We start from the raw sequence: 16,162 nt of genomic DNA, 5'->3' as shown, positions 1-16,162 counted from the left end.
TTTTTTCGGGGGACGGGACGGACCAGGATACTATAGTAGACAAAAACTGAATATATTTGTGTTCATACACTACAACACGTTTTAACAAGTTAACAGAGGGATAGAAAAAGAGACTTTGCATGGCTACATTTTTAAAGCTCATTTTATTTGATACTCTCTCCCGATCCTTCTAGGATTAAAAATACATTCAGGGGGCTTACTGATCCCAGATCCTAAGGGTTTAAATCACCGAGTTCTAAGCCTCCAATACTAAATTGATCACTGCATCAATAAAAATTCAAGATTTAGTTCACATTACCCTATGTTACACCCCTCCTCCGTAAGCCTACGATAGATACCTGATAGCACTGCTAGACAAAAAGCAAGATGCAGGTGCTGCCTGCTGCAGATAATAGCACTGCTCAGCAAGCCTGCCTTCCTGAGGAAACAACTAGCAGCACCATGAACACACCTGAAAACTCAGTGTCTCCAGTATACACAGACTTCCTGAGCACTAGCAGAACCTGGCACCCTCCTAGAAGAGATACAGCTGGGAGGGTCTTCATGGATCCCAATGCTGGGAAGCCCAGGATGTGATGAAATGTTGAGGGCGGGGAAAAGGAACATGAAGATATAGCCAAGCAAGGGATAGGAGAATGGCAGTGCACTTGGGTGACGTGTTAAGATACCGTATGCCAACAGTGGTGACAGCCATTATCTTGCCCTGTGGAATCAGGAGGCCTTCCCAACATAAAACAGGTCCTTGCACTATGTTCTCCCAGCTTACGGATTCCAGGCAAAAAGCAATGAAGACCCGCCAGACAACTAAGAGCCCCCCCCCAGACAACCATTCAACTGATCAAGATCCCTTCTTTCCCCACCCATTCTCCCCAAGCCACAGCTTCACATGTCAGTAAGATTGTTCCCGCAGCCTCCAATGATGTCGTCATCACCGTCATCATCTAGTCGGAAGAGTCACTCGAATCCCAAATGAGAAAGTCTGAATAGTCAAAGTCCCTCTCCCTCTGCAACAGTGCAACAGTCAGAGCCCACTGGATGAAGTACATATCGTCATCATCTTCATCCGAGCTGTCAGATGGAGATGGGTTAAAGGCCTGCAATATAGGACACAAGAAAGAAGGCTTTTGGATGAAATCACACCACTGATCTGTCATGGAACAGGGAATCCATAGACACATTTCATTAGAAAAGCTAAAGGAATGTCTCTATATACTAAATTTGTACTTATCTGCCGTCATGCTGGCAACTGAATGCACATGCACACACACAACATTGCAAAGCAACGCCTGAGGAGCCCTGAATGAATAGGTGGGGGAAGCAGCCAGCCAGGCGTTCCCATGCTACCACCACTGGCAGCAGAGAGGAGAATGAAGGGGAGAAAGTCTATCTCCTTCATGAATGCCACCACCAACCTGCAGCAATGGCGGCACTCTGGGGAACAGGCACGAAGGAAGGAGAGGGAAGGAAGGAAGGAAGGGCAGCAGCTGCAACAAACCTGGTCTGAGTCAAGGCTGCAGATACGCTGTGAGCCCCCATAATCTGTGCTGTTGCTAAAACAGGCCTGGTGGAAGTGGGCACAGCAGGATTAAGGGGGGTGGGCTCTTGAAGGGGACTGTGGGGAGGCAAAGAGCTGTCGGTTTGTATGAGATGTACGCGTCGACAGGCGGGAGAGACATATGTGTGGCATCTGAGAGAGCTGGTGGAAGTGGGAGGAGAAAGGATTACATGGGGCTTATTGAAGGGATGGTGGGAGCTGTAGTTCCAAAACAACTGGAGACCCACATTTGGGGAACCCTAGTCAAGAGGGATACCATAGGGGAAGGAAGATGGGGGTCGGCAAGCAATGTGTGCCAATTGAGAACCACCGACTTAGCCTGCTGCTGTCATCTTCAACCCCCAGAAAACAAAGCTTGATGAACAGAAATGCCTAGGGCTGGACCAGCGACTACCGAGGCAGTTGCCTCTCAAGGCAGTGTGTGCATTTTCATGTTGCATCCCATAGGGATCCTAAGTATGGAGGCTTTGGGAAGCAGAATATCTTAGGAAGGACACCCTACCTCTCAATGACTAGCTTATAATGGCTTGCCATATCATGACTGCATCAAGGAATTTGTTACTTACAACGGTCCTCCGTCTCCGCCGTTCAGGCCTCTGTTGCGGCTTTGCAGCTGGGAGCCGACCTCCAGGCAGCTCATGCAGGTAGATGCACTCTGATTTAAAGGGGCAGTGACCATTGCTTCTGACAAAGAATTTGCACCTTATTTTGCTAGGGGAAGAAAAATCATGAAATTAGGCCACAAGAGGCGCGAGTCTTTTCAGAAATCTGAATAAATATTGTAGATCAGACTTACTTAGCTTGGTTCCTCCACCCCTTCCACCCCTAGTCAGCACAGCTTTGGAGGCTGTAGTCCAAAGCAACTGAAGGGCACCCAGCTGGGGAAGGCTGCTGCACATCAACATCCACCCAGAACTGAGGATAGCGTTGGAGCTGAGAGCTGGGTGTGCAGGCAGAATCATGGGCGTTACAGCAAGGCATACTTAACCATGAAGGGAACACCAAAGTGTATGCACATGGATTAAGTTATTCCACCCTTAATCAAGCCAGTCTAATTCCTATTTGGCTCTTAAGCAAATGACCACAATGAGAACATCAGTTTCATCCCATGAAGCCAGTCGGCAGCCTGGCATTCTCGGAGTTATTGACAATGGTTTCGAGATCGGAGACCTTGATGCTTCAACAGCATTAGACATATTTAGTGACCTTTTTTGCTGAAGTGACCTAGCTGCTTACCTGGTCCGTGCCTTGAAATTCTCAATCAGTTTTTCTTTCTCTTCTGAATCAGAAACCCAGTATTGGTTGGGGATGAAATAAGTTGAAGTGACTCTGCACTCTGGGCAGCCCCTGAGAAATTCACATAGAGAGGATATAATATACCCAGACAAACCCTAGAAGGGCAGTCACTCTGCTTCTGGCCCAAAGCAATCTGCGTATCATAGAATCAAAGAATTGTAGAGTTGGAAGGGGCCATGAGGTTCATCTTATATAATAATAATAATTTATTATTTATACCCCGCCCATCTGGCTGAGTTTCCGCAGCCACTCTGGGCGGCTCCCAATCAAATGTTAAAAACAGTACAGCATTAAATATTAAAAACTTCCCTGAACAGGGCTGCCTTCAGATGTCTTTTAAAGATAAGATAGCTGCTTATTTCCTTCACATCTGAAGGGAGGGTGTTCCATAGGGTGGGAGCCACTACCGAGAAGGCCCTCTGTCTGGTTCCCTGTAACCTCACTTCTCGCAATGAGGGAACCGCCAGAAGACCCTCGGCGCTGGGTCTCAGTGTCCGGGCTGAACGATGGGGGTGGAGACGCTCCTTCAGGTATACAGGACTGAGGCCGTTTAGGGCTTTAAAGGTCAGCACCAACACTTTGAATTGTGCTCGGAAACGTACTGGGAGCCAATGCAGATCTCTCAGGACCAGCGTTATGTGGTCCCGGCTATCTTGTCCAACCCCTTGCAATGCAAGAATATGCAGCAGTCCTGTACGGAGATCAAACCTGCAACCTTTGCATTATTAGCACCACGCTCTAACCCAACTGCACTAACATCAGAACGCTTAGCAACATGGAAGCCTAACAGCAACTTCCTGGGGGTGCGGTCCAGAACAGCAGAGCCAGAAACCTTCTTGATAAAAAGTGCCTTCACAAAGGGGGTTAAAGCCACAAGTCCCAGCAAGCATGGCCAATGGACAGCAATGATGATGGTTGTTGTTTGTCGGCATCTGATGGGTCAAAGCAGGCTTTCCCAAACTTGGGCCTCTTGCTGCTTTTGCAGAACAACTCCCATAAGCCCTGACCACTGGTCCTGGTAGCTAGGGATGATGGGAGTTGTAGTCCAAAAACAGCTGGGGCCCCAATTGTGGGAGATCCCCGGCCAAAGGTTGCCAATACCCAGTCTACACACTTCAGACAGCAACCTGCCAGAAGACACAAGCACAAGGCAAGCAATTGGGCCATGAAGCACTTACTTAATCACCGCATTGTGAAAGTCCCGGCTTTTCCTCCACTTCCGGATGCAGGTCACGCAGTAGGCATGGGAGCAGTTAGGAAGAATGCCAAACAGACGCTCCTGAGGCAAGGTCTTCTGAGAGATTTTGTCCATGCAGATTCCACACACCACATCCTCACTTTTCTGCACCTCTGCAGAAGCAGCAGCTTCTGCCGCTTCTGAACCTCCAACTGCCTGGGAAAGGAACACGACAGTTGGAGAATACAGTGGTACCTCGAGTTACAAACACTTCGGGTTACAAACTCCGCTAACCTGGAAGAGTTACCTCGAGTTGAGAACTTTGCCCCAGAATGAGAACGGAAATTGTGTGTCGGCGGCACAGCGGCAGCAAGACGCCCCATTGGCGAAAGCACGCCTCTAGCTAAGAACAGTTTCAGGTTAAGAACGCACCTCCGGACGAATTAAGTTCGTAACTAGAGGTACCACTGTACTTTCTAAAACAGGTCGTGGAAGCCTTCTCCACGACACTCCAGCTTCTCTGAAGTTCATCCACCTAAATTCTGCACTGGTTCCACACAGCTGGGTGCAACACCACCACACATGCCTAAACTTGATTTCCTATTAATCAATCTCATTTCAAAAGCTTGAAGTTATAAATTCCTTTGGTTGCGCAACCTGTTTCTTGGAAGCTCATACCAAAAGAGGTTTATGGGTGATGATACGACAGCCTTCACTAATCTGCTGGGGCTGATAAGAGTTGTAATCCAGAGCATCAGGAGGTCACCTGGTTGGCAGATGCTAAAAATCCGGGTGTGTTTCAAGCATCCCTCCCCTCTCGTCTCACCTCACATCTCCCAATACTTATTTCCTGCTCCAACTGCATTCCAAAATCCCTCAGTCAGAGAGCTCAGGAGAATCCCACTGGTTTTTATTGAAATGGCAGTGTCTGTTCTCATCACTCTACATTTGCAGGCATCCCACCTACCTTTGGCTCTTCCGAGACCACAGACACAGGAGCAGCCTCCTTGGCTGATGTTTCTTCTGGCATCAGGGAAGTGGTGTCAAGTCTCTCTTCATGGGATGTGGAACCTGAGCAGCAGAGAAACAGCTAACTAGGACGCTGCTGCCACCAGTCCAACTATTATTCTATCAAGTGTCTAAAAATACAAGGGCCCGCACAAACATTAGAATAACAAGCTTACAATCTCCCCCATCACTTCTCTAAAAAGAGATAAAGATGCAACATGTAAGGAAGAAAAGGAGAATCAGTTGGGGAAAGCTGGAATGAATAGCCTTTAAAAGATGCCATTGGAAGAGTCCCTTCCTGTCTCCATTCATGCAGAGTTACCAACTGATGATGACCTGGCTCCCTTTCCCCACCTCACAAACAAGAGGCCTTTCATTATAGCTGCACGAGAACTGGAGAATGAGCCAACGTGTTGTGTTGGGTCCCTTCCATGGCTGGGACTGGACAAAGTCATTCAAAATGGCGCCCTATCCAAACAGAAGTTTCTCACAGAAAAGCATGTTCCATGTAACTGGGCTATTGGTTTAGGGACCCCAGATGCACTTCTCAAGACTGTGGGGCATGTGTGCGGAAATTCCTTTTCGACTCCATTAGAACATTGCCAAATCAAAATCCCATTGTGTGTGTCTTAATAACAAAGTCATCTTGACAGAGAATTATGAGTTAGCAGTCAGATGACAAAGATTGTGAGAAGCAGGGTGGAGATAGGGAAGCGAGGGAATAGAACTGTTTTGCTCATGTGCCCCACTACAAGGTCCATCCCCAGAAGCTTCAACAAAGGCTGCAACAAGAGCCCAAGCCCACAAAAATCAGCCTCTCCATGAGCTTACCTGAAGCAGCCTGCCTGGGAACAAATTCTTTACTGAGGGCCCAATTTGGAGGGTGCCAGGAAGGGATGGCTTTATCATCATCTTCATCCTCCTCCTCAAATGACATCCTCATGCTCCCAAAGTTCATCTGTAGCTGTGCCATGCCCGAGACAGCTGGTTCTGAGCCACGCCGGGCCGCTCCCCAACTCCTCACTGAAGCTTCTGGCAAGATGGCTGGCTCCGAGCCTCGGCGGTTCACAGTTAATCCACGCAGTCCATGGTAGGCAGCCTCTGAGCCACATCTGCTCAAGGGCGGTGCTTCCAGGACGTGCTGGTAGCTGAGAGATTGAATGTCAATAGTGTGTCATTCACAGCACAGGAGCAACTCATTCACAGCACAGGAACAAAGTGTATCCTCTTGCCCAGAAAAACAAAAATTACCTCATTGCTCAAACAGGGAATAGCTGCCTTTGAGATAAGACACAGACCTGCCCCCCCCACACATTCAAGGGAGCAGCTGGCCTTCCACAAGCAGCAAGACAGGATGACTAGAACTCTATACACAATTTGGTATACAGCTGAACTCCATTTCCCCAGCATGGAGCAAACACTGGGAGGGATACCATGCTGGGATAATAAACACCATATACAAGGGAGAAGCCACCTTTTAAGCAGCTGCTTCACTGCCCAGTTAGCAGGGGGGATGGGAAGAGGGCTCTCCTCTGACCCCGCCAATTCATTTTTTATTACATAACCTCTTATATCTCTTCTCTCAAAATAGTTGCAGGGTTTTGTTTCCAATACTGAACAAACTTATCCCCACTGTTCCAATCAGGCTTTTCTCATAACCACCAAGACACAAGTATGAAAACTTAAAATTTCAATACAGTGGTACCTTGGGTTACAGACGCTTCGGGTTACACGTTTTCAGGTTATGGACGCACCAAAACCCGGAAGTACCGGAATGGGTTACTTCCAGGTTCCGGCGCTCGCGCAGAAACACTAAATCACACTTTGCGCATAAGCGCCGAATCACGTCATGTGCGTGCACAGACATGGCGCTGCAGGTTGCGAATGTACCTCCTGCATGGATCACATTCGCAACCCGAGGTTCCACTGTATTCTCTACCAAACATTACTTTCCAATTCTCCTCCTGATGGCAATTCTTCCCCCTCCCTTGGGCTGAGACAAACATATTTGCAGTTTATTTTATTATTTTGGAAACACAGCACTGAAGAATTTAAAAGAAGGTGAGGAAAAGAAATGATTTTATGAACGTCTAGCTGTAATGACTGCAATGCAATAGTCAAGGGTGAGCGTTTTACCCATCTATGCCCTCTTCCCTTCCACCTACAAAGAGGTGGAAAACTGGATCTGGTTAGTGGGCTAGATCCCAATTTCCCGCACAGGTCAGGTTTGGCAGGTGGGTGGGGCTGCCCATGTGTCAATTACCTGATTTCAACAAGGAAATCAAGGCACAGGGCTTTTGAAAGCCCCACCCTTTTTATCCAGCTGCATCTGTACCTGACTCACACTTGATGTCATATATTATGTCAGGTGAGTGTGGCTTAGCCAAAAATGGGACAGGCAGGCCAGAAAGGGAGGCCTCTCAGGCCTGCAGGCTAGAAGTTACACATTCCTGTTCTATGTTATGAAGCCAATATAAGGTTCCTAGGGGAACAAATTACCATCACCTTCAACAATGCAGCCCCAAAGCTTTGTCTAATACAGCTTAGGTATCAGTCAGGAGAGACATGACCAACTCAGTAGACAGCTACTGTAAAATCATCACAGGGGAGGTGTTTCATTAAGAGTTCAGACAGAGCCCTGTTCTCTGAACAGCTGGCAGTGACAGAAACCAACCACTAAAGCCCAGATGAGGGTGCTGGTCCATCTACTTCATTACCACTCTAGATAATCTGCTCCTCCACCTGTTTCTAACGTTGGCCCAGCAAAGTCACCACTTCCACAATCTCCACCCATCATGCAGCAGGTACCTTAGTATGAAACATCTTCAACTTGGCCAATGCACCATGTGGTTTTACTGTACTTTTACTACCCATCCCCAAACATTTTTTTATAAAACTGCCTTATTGTATCAGACCAGAGATCTACCAAATCACCAAGCTTACAACGAGGGCATAAGGTCTACGTCCAAGTTTCTGAATCTCATTTAATTACAATAATGCCACTGATAGCACTATCCTCAAGGACTTAGTTTGGCCTTTTCCAAAAGGCTTCTGCTACATCCAGTCAAGTCAATGTTTGTAGGACTAGAGATGGTCCCACTGCTGGTAGAATAACATTTCTCCTCAAACTTTCCACTGGACCCGAGTGATCAGAATATTTACAGGTGGGCAATATAATTGCAGAGTTAAATTTCCTTCTCCCTACTGCATTTTTGTGCAGTTCGCAGCTTATTAAGCCTCCCCTGAATTTTATTTTTCCTTAAAGGCTTAACTTTGAGACTAGGACAACCAGTTCTAATGCAGCCAAAAATATTGCATCATCAAGCTTCTAGTACCTTCAATATAACAGATTTTTGCAGGAAGCGGGATGAAGGAAGAGTGTGGTTTTGGGTTTGTTTACAAAACACAAAAAGAAAACAAAACTAGCCCTTACCTGCAGCGGTCTCCATAATCACAAAACCCATTCTGGAAATATCTGCAGATCTGAGTAGACTTCCTATCATGGGAGAATCGGCAGTTCTGACCCCATCTGCAAGTCCCACGGGCAAAGTTCCTGAAAACGAAGTAAAAGCAGAATTGTAGTAAGAATCAGAATTCAATCCTAAATGAGACCAAGAGACCAAAGTCCCAGTAAAATCAATATGCCAAATAGGAGATGCAAAAATCTTTCCGCTCTGGACTGGGGTTGAACAAAACACTTCCCAAAGAGATGAAAAGGAAATGATAAAGTCCCTAGCCCCTTAGAACAAATGACAGAAAGCAAAATATGCAGGCACCATTCAACGCAAGAGCTTTGTGTGATATGTGACCTTGCTCCCCCAGCAGTCAATAGTGTCAGCCAACAAGTGAAGTCAGAACTGTGAATGGTGACTACTAGAGAAATTTAGTCATACAAGCCAAAGGGAAGATACAAAATGGCTTCAAAAATGTTCATTCTGAAGCCATTTTTAGAACTTTCTAGGTGGCAGGATAGATAGGTCACTCTATGGAGTTCTCTCGAAATTCATGTAATGAAGAAGGATTGCCATTTTGAAGAAACTTCCTGCTTCATTTTGAAGCTATTTTGTCTTCTTCACCGGCAGAGAAATTGATTGTCGCCTATAGAAAATAATGGCAACATCCAGGATTTTAGTGTAGCTGTGACTGGGCAATAGCATGTCCACACAAAAGCAAAAGGCAGCAGCAAAGACTGAGCTCATTCTCTTCCTAACTCAGGATTAATTTCATACAAAATTTTCCCCAAGTATGTAAACATTAAATTTTTCTTTAGCATATTTATATTGCAGAGGGATAGGCATTGTCATAGAGAAAGTATGTATTACGTACTGATGGGTTGCCATTAGGGGAGAGCATGGTTCTTATGTCTTTAGGAACTGTGACTGGCAGAATTTAAACAGGTTAACCTTTCTGTAGTATGAAAATACAATTATGGGGGAAAGCATTGTCTGTTCACACTGTCAGATGTGTCTTGTTCACAGCATTAGACACTCAGATATATAAGCTTGGTGCCAAACGGTTCCTTAAACCAAGGTTAGGTAACGGTAAAGGGACCCCTGACCATTAGGTCCAGTCGTGACAGACTCTGGGGTTGCGGTGCTCATCTCACTTTATTGGCCAAGGGAGCCGGCGTACAGCTTCCAGGTCATGTGGCCAGCATGACTAAGCCGCTTCTGGCGAACCAGAGTAGTGCACGGAAACGCCGTTTACCTTCCCGCCGGAGCGGTACCTATTTATCTACTTGCACTTTGACGTCCTTTCAAACTGCTAGGTTGGCAGGAGCAGGGAACGAGCAATGGGTAAACCAAGATTACAGTTGCCAAAACTGAATGTCTAGTTGCCACTTTGGGGTAAAATAGCTCTAAAGTCTTATTTTTCAAATGATGGAGTGACTGTGCTTATCAGTTAAACACCTGGCTAATTCAGACAACTACCTTGATCTATGTTAATAACATTGAGAACTTAAAAGTCACTTGATCCAGGGACATTCCACATATATACAGGGTAAGTCTTTTAAAAGAGGCCCCGTGGACCATGTGTGCTTTGTATCCATGGGGCCTCTTTTAAACAACCCACCCTGTATACAGTGGTACCTCGGGTTACAGACGCTTCAGTTACAGATGCTTCAGGTTACAGACTCTGCTAACCCAGAAATAGTATCTCAGGTTAAGAACTTTGCTTCAGGATGAGAACAGAAATCGTGCAGTGGTAGCGCAGCGGCAGTGGGAGGCCCCATTAGCTAAAGTGGTGCTTCAGGTTAAGAACAGTTTCAGGTTAAGAACGGATCTCCAGAATGAATTAAGTTCTTAACCCGAGGTACCACTGTATAGGCATATTTCTACCTCTTTTTCTTAATGGTGACACAGACCATTCATAGCATAGGGATATTCTTCACAACTGTGAGCAGGGAAGTGGAGTGGTGTAAGTGAAGACAAGCTACAACAATTAACCATAATGTGGCTCACTGCTCCTGGTGCACAGAAAAAGCATTTTGGTTCTTGAAATTCATTCTGATTGTGCTGATAAAATATAACTGATAGAATTCTACAGGTTGTAGTATTAGTGTGTGAAAACAGTCCAGATTCAATGATCCCAGGCATGCACCTCCAAGATGGTGGATATGTCAGGTGCCCTCCTGGAGTCCAGGCATCTTCACTTGGTTGCAAGTGATTGACAGCTAGGTGCAAAATCCGCCTAGCTAATTTCGAAGACTACTTGCTTGTGATCCCAGACTTATTTTTGGGCCCTGCAAAAGATGATAGAAATTTGCATGTGGCACGAAGCACATAAAATTATTATGTAAACTTGTCGTATTTCACAAGAAGAGCATAGAACCCAATCCAAACACAGTATCCCGGGCCCAGAAAATCCTTTTGGCACCCCTGGCAGGTTGAATTCTTTCCTGCCATCATCATACTATCTCCCATCCATCCTCAGACTACAATCATGCAGCATTCTTTAAAATTCCTCTGCATGGCCAAGGTCAGGAAGAAATCATTACAATATTCAGACAATCACATTTGCAATGTCTCCAGATGAACCAAACCTCCAATGATAACTTTGTATATCTACAAGATGGACAGGGATAGCATCTCAGCTTCACACCAAACAAAGGCATTAAGCAAATAGCTTGTATGGGCTTGGATTGCACACTATCATAAGCCAGTATGAAACAACTACAGCTTACTTTATATGGTAAACCACCCTGTGATCGTCAGATGAAGGGCAGTACAGTATAGAAATTTTAACAACAACAACAACAACAACAACAACAACAACAACAACAACAACAACAACAACAACAACAACAACAGGAAAGAGCAGAGGGCTGGCTGCAGCAGCTTAAATGGTACCTGCCCCTTTCCACTCTTTTCTAAACTGGAAACAAACAAAGTACAGTGCTGGCTTAGGGTAGGAACCAGTACTTGTAGTTTGTTTGAAGAAGCACAAACCATGAACACCGGTTCTCACACAACACTAATCCAGAACTGTGGTTTGTTTTCCTCCAGCTCAGAAAAGAGCAGTGTGGCAGGTGTGTTGCCACCAGCTCACTGTTCACTTGTGGCAAGCCACAGTTTGTTTCAGACTACAGCTTACAGTTGTGCACAAATAGGATCGATGCCATTTTCAAAATAAGCTTTAATGTTTTAGGTGGGCAAGGGAAAGAGAATAAAGGGCAGATTAAGTTTTGTCTACACTGACTAGCAGCGGCTGTCCATGGATATCAGAAAGCGGTACTTCCCAGCCCTAATGGAAGATGCCAGGAATTGAACCTTGGAACTTTTGTATACAAAGCAAATGTACCCTCCCTTTTGTGTGGAGACATTTGAAGTGGGCAAAGCGCTTTAAAGTGGGTGAGCAGGCAGAGTGCATGGTAACTGAAGAAGGGAACCATAAACCACCTAAAAACGAGGCATGCGATTTGCACCTAGTAGACCCTCACTTCAGTAGGCACTGCCCAACACCAAGTTATATTTAAAAGCAGCAGAACCACTAGGGGTGCATATATTTCTTTTTAAAGCTATTAGGAGAAACTGGGTTTCCCATATGTTGACCCAAGCCAGTAAAACTTCACCGGTATATGAACAGCAATGGAGTTGGTAAAACCAGCAAATCTTGCTCTATGAAATATTTCAGACTCTGCCCTTGCTATGGAAGACTTTTGCTCTAGCCCCTTTCAAGGGGACTGCGTTTGCAAAAGTTTATTAGAAATTATCAGTCCCTTGGATAAGAGGCACCAGCCCTGGAAAGCTCCTTGCACAAAAGCTGCGAGCGCCCCCCGCCGCAAGGAATCCAGCCATTCAAAACACACCACTCCTTAGCCTGGTTTACTTAAAAGCAAATACACCCGGTAACGGCGCGTGCGCTTTCCCCTATCCTTTTACATACAAGACGAATGGGGAGGGGACCCTCTCGAAGTTTTTGCTGCCGAAAAGCAGGGCGTGATCATGTTGTTGTGCGCGGCTTTGTTTCGGGCCACACTACAGCCACCGCCACGCCCTGAAAGTAGCAGCAACACTACTACGGGAAGGCCGGGAAGGAGTACCCCCCACCATCTTTCCTCCACCCCCCTCTCCGAAGGGGGTGCAAACCCAGCTCGATTGCCTGATGCCGATAAAGGTCTCCGGAACTCCGAGGGCTGCAAAGCAAGCAAGCGCGCTACAAGTTCTCGGTCGCTGGGGGAAGAAGATGCAAGTTAGCAGCGAGGTCGCCAAAGTTTGCCAGTCACTGGGAAGAAGCCGCTCAGCTGTCGAGCAAAACAACAGTGCTGCTGAATCACTTTCCTGCAATTCCGACTTCCTGTCCCAGCCACCTATATGGAAGCATACAGCCCAACAACCATGACGGAGGGAAAACTCCGCTTTGGAGCGCCGCTGCCGTCCGAGCGCACTCGGGGCCTGGCGCGCCTCTGGACGACGGGACGGAGGAAAAGACAGCGCTCGAGGAGCCCGGCGACCCCTTTCCTGCACATTCTCTATACAGGTACCTGCAAGGGATCCTATGGGATCCAGGCCCTTTGGAAGCCCGGCGGCCGCTACCGCTACCACCACCGGCGCCGCCTTCTCCAACAGATAGCCACGGCTCCATCGGTGTCCCTTGCAGTCGGACCCAGAAACTCCGAAATGCAACCCGCCTCCTCTCCCTGCAGAAATACTTCGGGCAGGGGAGTGGTTTAGGACAGGAGATCCCATTGGAGAAGAGCAGACGGGCACACCCAGCTTTTTAGTCGGCCGTCGAATGGAAGAGCTTCAATTCGAAAAGGACTCTCCTCCCAGCCGTCCCGCCTCGTCGGGAAACTGCGTTCGCCCTCGTACGCAGCAGGCGCGGGGATGGAGGGACGGCCGGGAGGCGCAACATCCTATGTTTGGCTTCCGGTGCCCCGCTGCTTGCACTTTGTGGGGCTGCAATCCTGTGCACGTTTACTTACGAGTAAGACCCACTGAACGTAGCGGGATTTTATTTCAGGGAAACATGCCTGCGATTGCATTGATAATGACTTCGTTGGGTCTTCCGGAATAATAAAAGGAGGCGGATGATTATGTTTTTTGCAACGTAAGACAATGCACTTTTTATTTTATTAGCAAAGGGTGGAACTGTGCACGTTGCGACGTTTGTAGCACAATTAGAGCTACTAACGTTTACTCGTAAGGGGAGGGCGGGCTAAGCGCCCAAGCAACGTGGTAGCAGGTGGAATTTATAGTCGCTTGTGGACTGAACCGAAACAAAGGATTTTTAGCACGTGTGCCAATTGGCTTACCGATGCCAGGCTCCCTTTGGCACCATCAAGTTTTGTGAATTGCCAATGTTAATTTTAATTACCGTCAGTACTTTTCCTGCCTTTCATTTCCCTCCGACCTCACTGTTTACAACTCCGCCCCCCGCAACTCTGTGTGTGTTAGTGATTTTTCTACACTCCTCAGGATAACATTTCATGCATCTGATGAAGTGGACTGTAGTCCATGAAAGCTTATGCCACAATAAATTCAGTAGCCAATAAGGTGCTACTAAAGTCCCGGTTCTTTTAGTTCCAAAATAGAGTTTACAGATTGAAATACTTTATGGTAATTGCTGCAAGTATCGAGGTACACCTACCGTACTAGGATAAAGCAGTCATGACTGATTACTATTTCTGACAATTTATATTGGGCTTTATAGCCCAATAAAGGCATTGTCCAACTACTGATTTAGGTTTTTTTCTTATGGAGATCCAGCCATTCACGGTAGAATTCACAACCAGTGGAAGGTGGATTCCTTTGTGAGGGTTGCATCCCCTCCAGCCACTAGGTAATAGACAGTTTGGTTTTAATTTACTCATTTTTACTTATCCCACATTCAAAATTAATGCCTGGCTTTGCTAAATTAAAGTTTCACGTTTCTCTTTACTTCTACTCTCTGCTTACCCTAGGCATTTAGGGTTTGGGACTGATCTGGATTACAAACCAGACATTCATACCTCAGAAATGAAGACATTAGCTTCTTTAGCCCAGAAACCTAGGTGTGTATTGTGAAATCTATAACACCTGGGACAGGTTTATTCAGCCTTCAACCTCCATCTTGGAACTGAGTCTACAAGCTGAGGTCATACCTACTTCAGCCAAATTTTTGTACCTTTAAAAAAAAAAAAGTTTCTTGTCCCTCACCTCCCAACATCTTGCATGATTAAGCATTCTGGAGAACTTGAAAGCTTGCCAGACATTTTTGTTGGTCCCAATAAGTAATTTCCAGCTGTGGGTTTTGGATTTTCTTCTATAGCCCAACATGGCTACCTACTTACCTTTGCTTTTTATAAACCCTGTTAGTTACAGGAATGCACAATAAAAAGGATGTCTGCCCCCCCCCCCATAGCAACTCACCAGCTGGCCATAGGGCAGCTATTCTCTCTTTGTCTCTCCCTATCGGGGGATGGAATAATAATGCTACCCTATCTCTACCCTATCTTCCTGAGTTGTAAGGATTACTGAAGCAATATATGTGTTCAAAGTGCTAGATTCATGACTACTACCACTGTCACTCAGTGTTTGAAACTCCCATTGTTCTAGGTGCATTTTGCGACAGGGAATTTCCTTAGCATGAGCAGTTCGAATACTGCGCCTAAGATTTCAGATTAAAACTGCAGAGTGGAAGCAATGGAGGACCTTTTTCTGCCTCCCCACTTCCAGCTACTCTGTGAAGACTGGAGGAGAGACCCTCCTAAGAATATTGGGGGGGTGGGCAAGGGAAGGGCTAAATGAACATAATATTTTAGCTGCAGTTCATTCATTTTCAGCTTTGTATTCTCGTTATAAAAAAGTGTGCCTAGACATTCCGTTGTTGTGCCCATAACCTAGGATTAAGGTGCCATTTAGCTCCTAGCTTTCATATCTCAGTTTGTAACACTGCTGTCACTACTACATAAGAGCTTGCACCAATGTCCCCAATCAAGTAAACAGTGATGCTCTTTGTTTATTGCTGTGTTTACCATTTGTATATGTTTCTAATTCAATCGCAGCCATTTTTAAAAGGGTGAATCCTTGCTTGGCTCTTAAACCCCACGAGAGAACAAAGCCACCCATGCTATAGCTTATTCCTTAGTCTATTTGTTTAGAGAAGTTTTTAATGTTTGATGTTTCATCGTGTTTTTAATATTCTGTTGGGAGCCACCCACAGTGGCTGGGGAAACGCAGCCAGATGGGCGGGGTATAAATTATTATTATTATTATTATTATTAAAAACAGACAACTGCAGCATTAGCCGCAGGACCCATTAATGCTGTGCTAAAACAGATACTGATGGAAAAGGTCCTTCCCTTCATTGCTATCTCTCATTGCCTCACCCAGGCGTAGTAAGTATGGCTTTCTGTGGTTTAAAAACAGCCACAGTATGCATGGCAAAAATGAACTTTCTTATCCTCAAACATCCCATTCAATTGTGCAATTAAGTAATTTTAGACTTTGGGCTTAATAGTCTTAAAAGGCCCTTCTCCATCTTCAGATAATATAGTATCATTATCATTATTATTAATTAAATTTGTATACCGCCCTATACCCACAGGTCTCAGGGCTGTTCACAAGATAACGTCATAATACACAGTATTTCATTTACTTCTGACTGTGACAATCCGACGCAGCTATATTTGGGGACCTTCTGAT

The 16,162-nt window shown here is 45.9% G+C and overlaps 1 protein-coding gene across 1 annotated transcript; it reads right to left on the bottom strand.

Annotated features, from left to right (window-relative positions):
- Window positions 1–124: 124 nt before the first annotated feature.
- On the bottom strand, window positions 125–13,299 carry LOC310764348 (uncharacterized protein). Its single transcript, XM_083618054.1, has 8 exons — window positions 13,021–13,299; window positions 8,470–8,589; window positions 5,868–6,184; window positions 4,996–5,099; window positions 4,030–4,244; window positions 2,792–2,902; window positions 2,122–2,266; window positions 125–1,094 (listed from the first exon to the last, which is right to left on the bottom strand). Exons 1-8 carry the CDS (start codon window positions 13,119–13,121, stop codon window positions 942–944), a joined length of 1,266 nt encoding a protein of 421 aa, XP_083474180.1. The 5' UTR covers window positions 13,122–13,299; the 3' UTR covers window positions 125–941.
- Window positions 13,300–16,162: the final 2,863 nt, after the last annotated feature.

The sequence above is a fragment of the Podarcis filfolensis genome (genome assembly GCF_964270895.1).
Source record: "Podarcis filfolensis genome assembly, chromosome: 6".
NCBI classification, from domain to species: domain Eukaryota; kingdom Metazoa; phylum Chordata; class Lepidosauria; order Squamata; family Lacertidae; genus Podarcis; species Podarcis filfolensis.
This window is presented reverse-complemented; position numbering and strand designations above follow the sequence as displayed.